This window comes from Melopsittacus undulatus, chromosome 7 (genome assembly GCF_012275295.1).
Source record: "Melopsittacus undulatus isolate bMelUnd1 chromosome 7, bMelUnd1.mat.Z, whole genome shotgun sequence".
In the NCBI taxonomy this organism is placed as follows: Eukaryota; Metazoa; Chordata; class Aves; order Psittaciformes; family Psittaculidae; genus Melopsittacus; species Melopsittacus undulatus.
In genome coordinates this window covers 72,324,690-72,337,244 of record NC_047533.1, presented here as the reverse complement: position 1 = coordinate 72,337,244, position 12,555 = coordinate 72,324,690, and the positions used below count along the sequence as shown (strand labels likewise).

At 48.0% G+C, this 12,555-nt stretch overlaps 2 protein-coding genes across 2 annotated transcripts; both read left to right on the top strand.

The window, feature by feature from the left end:
* The first annotated feature begins 5,498 nt into the window (after positions 1-5,498).
* LOC117436431 (olfactory receptor 1020-like) lies at positions 5,499-6,458 on the top strand. The gene has a single exon (XM_034064485.1). It carries the CDS (start codon positions 5,499-5,501, stop codon positions 6,456-6,458), a length of 960 nt encoding a protein of 319 aa, XP_033920376.1.
* Positions 6,459-11,252: 4,794 nt separating this feature from the next.
* Positions 11,253-12,179, top strand: LOC117436523 (olfactory receptor 1440-like). The gene has a single exon (XM_034064887.1). It carries the CDS (start codon positions 11,253-11,255, stop codon positions 12,177-12,179), a length of 927 nt encoding a protein of 308 aa, XP_033920778.1.
* Positions 12,180-12,555: the final 376 nt, after the last annotated feature.

Sequence of the window (12,555 nt, the reverse complement as noted above, 5' to 3'; positions counted from 1 at the left end):
CAGTAGAGCTGAGCATCTGCTTTTGTGTCTTACCAGTAGAGCTGAGCATCTGCTTTTGTCCCTTACCAGTAGAGCTGAGCATCTGCTTTTGTGTCTTACCAGTAGAGCTGAGCATCTGCTTGTGTCCCTGACCAGTAGAGCTGAGCATCTGCTTTTGTGTCTTACCAGTAGAGCTGAGCATCTGCTTTTGTTCCTTACCAGTAGAGCTGAGCATCTGCTTTTGTGTCTTACCAGTAGAGCTGAGCATCTGCTTTTGTGTCTTACCAGTAGAGCTGAGCATCTGCTTTTGTGTCTTACCAGTAGAGCTGAGCATCTGCTTTTGTCCCTTACCAGTAGAGCTGAGCATCTGCTTTTGTGTCTTACCAGTAGAGCTGAGCATCTGCTTGTGTCCCTGACCAGTAGAGCTGAGCATCTGCTTTTGTCCCTTACCAGTAGAGCTGAGCATCTGCTTGTGTCCCTTACCAGTAGAGCTGAGCATCTGCTTTTGTCCCTTACCAGTAGAGCTGAGCATCTGCTTTTGTCCCTTACCAGTAGAGCTGAGCATCTGCTTTTGTGTCTTACCAGCAGAGCTGAGCATCTGCTTTTGTGTCTTACCGGTAGAGCTGAGCATCTGCTTTTGTGTCTTACCAGTAGAGCTGAGCATCTGCTTTTGTGTCTTACCAGTAGAGCTGAGCATCTGCTTTTGTCCCTTACCAGTAGAGCTGAGCATCTGCTTTTGTCCCTCATCAGTAGAACTAAGCATCTGCTTCTCCCCCTCATCAGTAGTGGATGCCTTGGCATGTTAGGTACTTAAGAAAGACAATACTTTTATTTAAGCAAAGGAATTCCTTTAACCTCCTGTCATGGTTTAAACCAAGTCCCCCAACTCCCGGAGAGTTAGGAAGGAAAATCCAAGGAATGTAGCCCCCATGGATTGAGATAAGAACGGTTTAATAGCTAAGGCCTAACACAATAATAATGATACAGCCAATAACAAGCTAAAAGAATACAACACCTCACCAGCCACCAACCCATAACTCACTCCACCCTGCCCGGCCGAGCACCGCGTGCTCCTTCCTCCATTTTCCTCTAGAGCTCCATCCCTCCTGCTCTCTCTCTCCCAGTTGCATCCTGGGCATCACGTGCTATGGTATGGAATACCTCATTGGCTAGCCTTGGTCAGGTGTCCTGTCTCTCCTTCCTCCCAGCCTCCCCTCCTCCACCTGGCTGGAAAAAGCCTTGAACAAAAACACCCTCAAAACATGCTCAAACCATGACATTATCCACCCCTTATTCCATACCATTCACATCATGCCCAGATCCCACATTTCCAATACACCATCACTCTTAAGTCTACCCCTCGATCATGAGACATCTCTATGTTGCATCTCTGGACTGATGCCCTGAAGTATCTGGGCCCACCAGGCTCAAAATCATTCACCATCCCCTTCAGCAGTTCTACAGCTGCTGCTGGGGACTCCATACAGCTGCCTTCCACCTCCAATGCTTCCAAAGCACAGGAGGGGCCCAGTGGATCAGATACCTGTCCATACTGTCCTACATGCCCCGTCACTCATGACTGTCCAGCCTTGGGAACAGTCTCCTGCTGCTCCTATGTACTTGTCTAACCCTAGACAAGACCCAAACCTGACTCTGCTTAACTTTGGGATCAGACAAAATGGTTGTGTGTAGAACACACTCTGTGTGTGTGCCACCATGCTGATCCCTAACACAATCAGCAGGCAGGTCCCAAGAGCACCCAAAAGCCATTCATAACCATCAGAACTCTCAGCTGCTGCTGCTGCACTTGTCACTGGGGCTGATGTAGCTGCCCTGCTTGCCAGTTCTCCCACCACCAGCTTCTCTTCTCCCAGGTCTGGATCATCCTCCACTGCCTTGCTGGGAAGTGCTGTGTGGTCTCCTGCCTCCTGCTGGGGGTCGACGGGTGACTTCCGGGGGACCCTCTCGGCCATCGGGGGGTCCGGAAGGGCCGCGGGACTTGGCTCTTCCGGCGCCTGCTCCCCCTGCTTGGCTACTGCCCCTCTCTGCTCCTCTGCCGCCTCCCCCGGATGCTCTGCTACAGCCGTTTGGTTCCCGGGGCAGCTCTCCCTGGCAGCCTCAGCTGCCGGCAGCTCCTGGGGCTGCTCCTTCCCGGCTTCACGCAGCCTCACGCAGACGGAGGCGAGGACAAGGGCAAGGACGGTGAAGAGCAGCGGGACGGCCTGGTACAAGTCCAAGTCCACGGCCATGTCCATCCCCCCCTGCTGCCGGAGCCCCACCATATTACAAGTCATTGCCATAAAGTACAGTGAAACAAAAACTTTAGCCCAAGCCCCATGATTGTTAAACACAAATACATCTAATCCATACACAAAGTACCTGGCAAAATCCTGAAACTGTGAGATCCAGAGAAAAAACTCTGAGAGCCAATAAATCAGCATTGTGATGAGTGACTATAAATCTGCTCAGATGTGTTGTTATCTCAACCCCTCATGCCCCACGCTGGGTGCCAAAAAGAACTGTCATGGTTTAAACCAAGTCCACACACAGCTCGTTCACTCACTCCCCTTATCGCTCCCCCATCTCCTGGAGATTAGGAAGGAGAATCCAAAGAATGTGTCCCCCACGGGTTGAGATAAGCACAGTTTAATAGCTAAGGCACAACACAAATCACTACTGCCATTACTACTACAAATAATAGTGATAAAGCCAATTACAAGTGAAGAGAATACAACACCTCACCAGCCACCGACCCATAACTCACCCCACCCTGCCTGACCGAGCACCGACTGATACCTCCTCCATCCCCTCAGAGCTCCAGCCCTTCCGGGTCTCTCCCGGTTACATCCTGGGTATGACGTGCTATGGTATGGAATACCTCTTTGGCTAGCCTGGGTCAGGTGTCCTGTCTCTGCTTCCTCCCTGGCAGAGCATGAGCTCAGAAAAGGCCTTGGACAAACCAAACAGTCAGCAGTAACTCAAAACATACTTGCTATCAGCAACCGTTCCCAGCCCGAAAGTCAAACCACAGCACTGCATCAGATACCAAGGAGGAGAACAATGACTGCTACTGCTCAAACCAGGACACCCACCTATTCAAAAACATTCTACAATTACATTTAGGAAATGGAGGTGATACTAATGACCAGAGAATAACACTTGAGCATAAAGTTCAAGTGATTACTCTAATTCTCTCACTGAATAGACTATCTCCTATTCTGCCCATGCATGGATATGGTCTGGATGGAGAGGGACTGGCAGAACAGTGAGCACTGGCTGGGCTGTTGGGTGCAGAGGTTGATAGATTCTATCCTGCAGGAGGCTGGAGAGTACCACAGGGGTTTATCTCCCTAACCTATCTAAACTGAACAGAAGGAGAGCACCACGGTGTGCAGGGACCATAACACAGTACCTGAGCAAGAGAAGTAGGGCAGGAACAGAGACCTGGGCCATGTGCAGCCAAGACAAGCAAGCTGGGGATTACAAGACAGGTCCACAACCAAGCCAAAACAGATCAAATCAATCCCCTGGTCAGGTTTAAGTCCAGCATTTGCTAGGAAAGTCCATGAGCAAACCTAGGTCTAAGGATCATCAAAGGATTTCATAGGTGTGCACACCTCCTGCTAAACCAGAAATCCTCAATTCTAGTCCAACCACCTTGGCCTGAGCTTAAATAGAGATGTTGGGAAAATGGGCAGAGGGTGAGGATGGAGCACCAGCTGAGGCTGCTCAGGGGGATAACGGCCTGGGACAATTCATCAATGCCTCAAACTGCCCATTTCTCCCCTTCAATACAGTGGAAGGCCAGAGTCACCAGCTCAGCTGTTGGACATCCAGGCACTGCATGTAGATAACCCCAGTGGGGATGGAAAACTGGACTGTCAAGTGTGCACAGAGGGAAAAGAGCAGCTCCAGAGAAGGAGCCACTTGTGCTTCATGTCCCTTTTGAGGACTGTGTGCAAGATCTGGAATGTCTCTCAACCCATTCTCATTGTGTCAGTCTGTTCAGACCAAAACCTTTGCATGGTCCACAAGTATGTCAGAAGCATCCTATGAGCCCTCATCACTGCTGCTGTGCAGCTGTGCTCAGGCATGGCTCATCCATGCCATGTCTCTCAGATGCCCAAGCACCACAATGCCTTTCAGAGGTGATTTCACACCCTTTGCTTTTCCTTCTCTTTGTTTTCCTCTGCTAAAGCATGAGCAGCCCTGGAGGCTTCCTCCCAGGAGAGCACATGCAACTGTATTTACAGCCCCAGCACCACAAGCTGGGCTCTTGCAGTCTGGCAGGAGCTCACCTCTCTTCACATCAGGAGCTGAACAGAGCTGATGCTGGCACCTGGATGTTCTCTGCTGCACTGGGGATAAACACTGGGCTCCCATCACTCTGTGGCAGAAGGAAGGTACAGGAGGTAACACCAACACAAAGCAGAGCCTCACCTGCACTGAGGCTTCTGCATGTCCTCTTTTCCTCTTTAGTAAAGCTGCATCAGAAATCAGCCTTACCTGTGTGGGTTTTCTTTAGAAGAAGAGGGAGCAATTGTTTCTGCAGGTTGTTTTCTTTCCCATAGGCAGCTAACGCAAGATGCACTGAATTACTCAAGAGTTAATGAGGATGAATCTTATTTTGTTCTAAAGAAATGCAACATTCCAGATTGTCAGCAGAATGTAGTCACTAACAAATCAGCACATTGTAACATCAACATGTTTTTAATGCAAGCAGCTGAATGCTCATAGATTTAGGATGCTTCAATGTGCTGGAGCTCAGAAAACTATAAATCATGTGAATGTTATCTGTTAGGAATGATCTCAAACAGTTTGATAAATGTGGTTTGTTGATTGGAATGATAACTAAAAGCCAAGTGAAAATGGGTGCAGTTCATTCATGTGTAAGCTGGATTTCACTGGGACTGGGACTTTCTATCCTCCTGGTTTACATGTGTTACTATGAGGTTTTCATGTGTCTTCTGAACAAATTAGCTCTGAAAACTGAAAAGTGAAAGTGAAGAAAGATCTGATTCTTTTCTTTAATCTGAAAACACATGTGCTTGAATGAACTGATAGTTTTAAGAGTCCTAGCACTGAAAATGCCATTTGTTCCTTCAACGTGCTCCTTGTTCTTTTCAGGTTACCTCAACTGTATGACACAAAATATATGTAATTTGGGTTAAAAATACAGTAGAATATACAGTAATTTGACAGTTAAACTGGCCAGTGTTTGGATTAAACTATGGTCCAAAAGTGCCTAAATAAATCCATCGTTTTAAAGTGTTCCAGCGTAGAAAACCAAAAAAGACATTTGTTGCTTCAGTGTGCTTCTGTTCTTTTAGAAATACCTTCACTGAAAACCAAAAAACATATAATTTTGGGTTAAAACTACAGCAGAATATGTGAATTTAACCAAAATGTGGCAGTTAAAATAGTGACTGATAGTTGTTATATATGGTCCAAAAGTGAATGTCCACTTTTAAAACGTGTTCTGTTTCTCTTCCTTTTGCCTCAGCAGGTAACGCCAGGTGATGGGAGGAAATCAAACCCAGATTAAACTCATCCTGTTGGGAATTACAGACAGCCCTCGTGCGCAGACCCCTCTGTTCGTGTTGTTTCTATTGACTTACATTGTCTCTTTGGTGGGGAACGTTGGCATTATCACATTGGTTCGGGTGTCTCCCAGCCTCCACACCCCCATGTACTTCTTCCTCACCCAATTTGCCTTCATGGACATCTGCTATTCCACTGCCATCTCCCCCAGGATGCTGGCAGACCTCTTATCAGAGGACAAAACCATTTCTTTCACTGCCTGCATGATGCAGTTCTTCACCTTTGCTTTCTTTGGTATTAGTGAGTGTCACCTGCTGGCCATGATGGCCTACGACTGGCACGTTGCCATCTGCCAGCCCCTGCTCTATGTGACCATCATCTCCAGCCGTGTCTGCTGGCAGCTGGTAGCATCATCCTACCTATTCGCCTTCCTCAGTGCCATAATCTATACATGGAGCGTGTTTGGAGGTTCCTTCTGTGGTCCCAACCACATTGACCACTTCTTCTGTGACGTATCCCCTGTGCTAAAGCTCGTGTGCTCTGACACCCACAGCAGTGAGATGGTCATCTTTGCCTTTCTGACCATCAATGCGGTGGGTGCAAGCGTGGTCATTTTGCTCTCCTACATCTCTATTCTCCGGACTGTGCTGAGGATGTGCTCAGCACACAGCAGGGCCAGAGCCTTCCACACCTGTGCCTCACATTTAATGGCTGTTTCCATGTACTTTGGGCCAGCATTCTTCATGTACCTACAACCCCCATCTAGCCACAGGAGCCTGGATAAGGTGGCCTCCATCTTCTATGCCATGGTCACTCCCATGCTCAACCCATTCATCTACAGCCTGAGGAACAAGGAGGTGAAGGGGGCTCTGCTGAAGTCTGGGAGAATGCTTTTCAGGCACTGGCAACATGCAAGACTTGTGTCATCCAGGACATGAGGATTACATGCCAAGTGGAAAGCCTATGAGGCACTAAAGCACTGGGATTTCCCACTACCCCTCATGATTTTATGTAGGTTCTAAAAGAATTCCTGAACAAAAAGTCACTGACAGTATTGCATGAGAAATGGACCCGACCATCACTTCTTCCATGGAAGAGATCAAGAGGAGAAGGAGACTCAATCTTCAATTTATATCACAGTCACCTGTCTGTAGGAAGAAATTACCCCCAATTATCCCAGGCCTCTTTTCCTCACAGAAAGCACCAATCAGCTTCACTCAGTTATAACTTTTGTCACTGATAAATACTTATTTTTCTTGCAGGATTCTTGACCTTGTCCCTCAGCTCCAATAAAATTCCTCACTCTTACCTGTGAGCTCTTTATTAAAGCTGCTGGGGTGGGAGGGAACAGGAAGTGCAGTTTTACATTTGCTGGCTGAGAAAGAGTCAAAGAAAAGGCTTCAAAAGATTCATTGCATTTGTTTGTGCCTTTCAAAGAGCAGAAGTTGGTGGGAATCAAGGTCTCAGGCTGCACTTTAGTATATCAAGAGGTATCCCTCCCCAGGCTGCAACTTCAAAGTAGATTTCACTTTAAGTGAGAAACTGTAGACAGTATCATTCATAATACAGGATGATGAATGGTGCTGAGGCTACCCAGTGTTAAGGACAATTTGGGCATATTAAGGCTTCATCCCACTCATTTTAAGGGATGTTTTACATTCATCTGAAGTGCCATTCACTTAAATGGTGCAATCCATAGAATTCCAGCACAAGAACCCACAGTCCATGCCCATGCTGAACTCTTGCTAATGCACACCAGGAAATACCAAATGGTTTGTTTCATATAGGAGTTAAGATAGTGGCTCATTTCCATAGATGAAAGACAATCCTGAACACAGAATCGATCCTAACTGAGAGCTGTCTGGGTCTCAGAGAAGCCAAAACACACTGATGGGGGAAAATATCTTTACCTGCTGTGAGTGGGAATTAACTGATGCTTTGAACAGAATATGGATGGTGAACAGTCTCTTTTGTGTGCTCTGGCAAACAGCAGCAAGAGATGAGATGTTCTCTTTTGTCTGCGGGAAAGTGGCTTCAGCCTGTACTCAGTGAAGGAGGCAGAACTGATGTAATCAGATGCTAAAGAGCTTGGCAGGACAGAGACCTTTGATATCATTAGAATCATAGAATGGTTAGAAAGGACCTTAAAATCATCCATTTCCAGCCCCCCTGCCATGGGCAGGGACACTTCACACTAAGCCATGACACCCATGGTCCAACCTGGCCATAAACACCGCCAGGGATGGAGCATTCACAACCTCCCTGGGCAACCCATTCCAGTGCCTCAGCACCCTCACAGGAAAGAATTTCTTCCTTAGATCCAATCTAAACTTCCCCTGTTTCAATTTTAACCCATTACCCCTTGTCCTGTCCCTACAGTCCCTCAGGAAGAGTCCATCCCCAGCATCCCTATAGCCTCCCCTTCACATACTGGAAGGCTGCTAAGAGATCATAACACAATACTTCCTATAGAAACTTCACCACACCTTGTTTTCTTCCTCTGTTTTGTTGGATCTTGCTGCTCAGACCATACATATAAAATCTTAGAGCCACAAAAAGCCCAAGTTTGGCCTCAAAATTCATCTGACCCAAGCTTTTGTGGAAAAGGGACCTAGAAGAGAAGTGTCATCTGTAGGGTTCATTACCCCACTCTGGTGTCTTTATTTCCTCTTGGCTTTAATAAAGTTCTCAAAGCAGAGATACAGAAATACTCAAACATTTATCCAGACTTGGTGCTATGCTCCCAAGAGAGCTCTGGATTTCCATAGTCTTGTACAGAGTGGATTCAACTCTGTGAATGTCCAAGAGGAAGCTCAGTCTAATGTGCAGGGAGGCACAATTGTCAATTCCAGCAATATAAGAAAGAGGTCTGAGGTTTTGGAGTACATTTTATACTGAGAGCATCATTGCATGATTCTGCTTCAGGCATTGCAGAGGAAAGGGTCTACACAATGCAGAAACTCCTGCTGGAGACACAAAATGCACACACCAAATATATACCAGATTTCATCTCAATCAAAGTCTAATATTATACTTGGGAGAGAAGAAAGCACTATGGACCAGAGAATGACACTTGTATATAATGTTCAGTTCTTTACCCTATTGCCCTCACTGAGAACACTAGCTCCTATTTTGCCCATGCAGGGACATGTTCCAAATAGAGAGGGACAGTCAGAGCAGTGAGCACTGTTGTCTATGAAGGATGATAGCTCTGCTCTGCAGGAGCCTGGGGGCCACCACAGGGGTTTGCATCATTCATCTCTTTAAACAGAGCCAAAGGGGACACCACAGTGAGCAGGGACCATCCCACAATACCTGAACTACAGAAATATGGCAGGAACAGAGACATGGGCCAAGTTCAGCCAAGACTCCAGAGCATCAGGAAATCTGGTGATGATGAGGCAGGTCCAAGAGTAAAAACAAGACCCAGATGAAGTAAATCCCCTGGTCAGCATCAGGTCCAGCAGCAGTTAGGGAAATCCAGTAGCAAACCAAGGTCACCATCAAAGGATTTCATAAGTGGACACAACTCGTTCTAAACTGGGAACCACAATGCCTCTAATAAAACCCAACCTCCCTGGAGTGAGCTTAAATAGAGATGGGGGCAATTGGGCAGAGGGTGGGGACGGAGCCCCAGCTGAGGCTGCTCAGGGGGATAAAGGCCTATTAGTTCACCCTGGGACAAAACATCATTGCCTGGAAATGCCCATTTCTCACCCTTGAGTACAGTGGAAGCCCAGAGGCACCAGCTCAGGTGCTGGACATCCAGGCACTGCATGTGGATAATCCCACTGGGGATGGAAAACTGGGCTGTCAAGTGTGCACAGAGGGAAAACAGCAGCTCCAAAGATGGAGTCACTTGTGCTTCATGTCCCGTTTGGGGCCCTCTACAAGATCTGAAATGTCCCTAAAACCCATTCTCATTCTGTTGCCAAGGTCAGACTAAATTCCTTGCATAGTCCACAAGTATGTCAGAAGCATCCTATGAGATTCTCATCATTGCAGCTGTGCAGCTGTGCTCAGGCATGGCTCATCCATGCCATGTCTCTCAGATGCGCAAGCACCCCAATGCCTTTCAGAGGTGATTTCACACCCTTTGCCTGACAACAACCAAAATCCACAGGAAGCATCATTCTCTTCATCTCCAGGTGCACTAATAAACCCCAGGAACAATTTGCTGTAAATATGTGGATTTGGGGACATGTCTTTCCCCTTCTTCCACACTGAGTGGAGGCAGTGCTGGCAAGTGACTGTCTACCTAATTCACCACTGATTATTCCCATAACTTTTTAAACTGGCTTTTCCAATGCTACTTAAAGAGGATTTCAGCCATGCAAAGAAGAGTTCCTGCAACCATTTCTATTCTCACCATTGCCCCTTGTTACCATCTTCCTGTAAACTCACTCCTGACTGTGGTGCCTGACATTGCTGATGGACCCTGGTACCACCTCCCATCAGCAAGGTTCCCATCACCTCCCTGCCATGATAATGCCAACCATGGCCCTTGTGCAGCTGTAACTGCCTCAGAAATGCTCCAAAAGTGGATGTGAAAGGTGGGGTTGTTCTGTGGTTTGCTCTAAGGGAGCCCAAAGCCCTGTTGCTTGCTCTAGCTGAGGTCATCTCCTCTGGGTACACTTCATCCCCACACTAATCAGCACAGAGAAGAGATAATGACCTGCTGTGGGCTTTGTCACCTCCTGGGGCCCAAAGACATTCACAGTCCCCACATCCCCACATCCCATCAAATAGGAAGGGGCTTTGCTGATGCTGGTTCATTGCCAGGCTCCCTGCACAGCTCCAGCCACCTTCATCTTCACATCCATCTGCGAGAGCATCAGGAGGGCAGCAGAGACAGAGCTGAGGTGTAAGTGAGGGGCAGCATCTTTCAGCCCATCATTCTCCGGTGCTTCTCTCTTGGCAACAAGCAGCAGCTCCTGTCTTCATCTCCTGCCCTCCTGCAGGCTCCTGGGCTTCTTGAGGATGCTCTGGGCTTCCCAGGGAGCTGCTTGTGCTGTGTCCTCCCCATGCAGCTGCTGAGAAGGCAGGTTTGGAGATCAGCCTCATGGAGAACACACAGGAGGGAGGGGAAACCAATACAAACCTCTGTGTAAACTTGCATAAGATCATAGCTTGGATTGGAAGGGACCTTAAAGCTCAGTCAGTTCCCACCCCCTCCATCCACTAGAGCAGGCTGTGGCTAACCTGCACTTTCTATACCTCAGGAATCCATTCCAGTAACGAAGAAGCCCAAGCAGAGAAGGAAGGAGCAGGTGGGTGGGAAATGCCCTCAAAAGCATGAAGGATCAACTGTGCACTGTGAAAGCAACACGTTTCTCTGTGTTCCAGGTGCAGCCGCATGGTCTGCAAGCCCCAGGCTCAGCACTAACGCAGGCAATGAAGTGCAGCACTAAGGTAAAGCTGCTCGGGTGTGCAACCTCCCCACTGCTTTCCACAGGGCTCATTGCTCAGCATCTGCAGGTGAGCCAGAGGAGCAGGCACCACCTTGTGCCATGGTGTTGAAGTGCTTGAGCACCCCTTTGTTCTCCCTGTGCTGGGACAGGACTTTCCCCAACCTGTTCCTCATTGATCTGTGCCTCAACTCTCCCTTTACATCCTGCAGGACTGTCTCTGAGCAGCTCCCAGCACACAGAGGCTTTTGCACCTGGCACATCCCTGCCTGCTGGACAAGAAACCTCCAGCCAGCAGCTCACACACAAAGCACCATCCAGCCCATGGCACAAAGCAACTGCACCCAAGTGACCCAGTTCAGCCTGGTGGGGTTCACAGAGGAGCTGGTGACTCAGGGCAACTTGTTCCTGCTCTTCCTGCTCACCTACCTTGTCACCATCGTGGGCAACCTGGGCATCATCATCTTGATCAGGGCCAGCCCGCACCTCCACTCCCCCATGTATTATTTCCTGGGCAACCTGGCCTTTGTAGACTTCTGTTTCTCCACCATTGTCACCCCCAAGATGTTGGTTGACTTGATGTTGGAGAAGAAGAGCATTGCTTATGCTGGGTGTGTGGCTCAGGTCTTCCTCTTTCAACTTTCTGGGATTACTGAATGCTTCCTGCTGGCTGCAATGGCCTATGACCGTTATGTGGCCATTTGCCATCCCCTGCTCTACCCCCTTGTCATGTCCCCAAAGTGCTGTTTCCAGCTGGTGACTGGCTCATACCTCATGGGGCTGACCAATGGTGTGGGACAGACCATCAGCATGTCCACCCTGTCCTTCTGCAACTCCAGCACCATCGACCTCTTCTTCTGTGACATTCCCCCTCTCATCTCCCTCTCCACATCCAACACCACCCTCAGCCACATCATCCTGACCACTGCAGCATCTCTCCTTGGTGTGTCCAGCAGCCTGGTTGTCCTGCTCTCCTATGTGGCCATCATCCCCACCATCCTGAGCATCAATTCAGCCGAGGGCAAGCGCAAAGCCTTCTCCACCTGCACCTCCCACCTCACCACTGTCAGTATCTTCTATGGGGCATCCTTCTTTATGTATTTATTCCCCAGCTCACACAGCTCAAGAGGAGCAGATAAATGGGCTGTGGTTCTCTACACCGTGGTGACTCCCATGCTGAACCCCTTGATCTACAGCCTGAGGAACAAGGAGGTGAAGGAGGCTTTGAGGAGACTCTTGAAAATGAAATGATCTTGAATTCTCCAAAAATAGGGCCAGACAGAATGGAGATGTGGGGGAGCTGCTCAGCTGTTTGTGAAGTGCCTTAGATGGACAACATGTTGAGAGTGTTCTGCACCTGAACTTACGTGATGGCTTACTTGATATCACCAACTGAATATACAAATAAGAACATTTCAAAAGCTTTTACAATTCCCTTGAAACATGGTATGGGCTTTGGTGTGTGTTCCTTTCCTTTTTCTTGGCAAATCAGAATAAACAGAGAGTGAATTCTACTGTTCCAATAAACCAAACTCCATTTTTAGACTTGATGTGAAGTCATTTGGGCCATAATATAAATACACCAACATTAATAGCAAAATAAATGGAGAGAACAACAAATAATGTG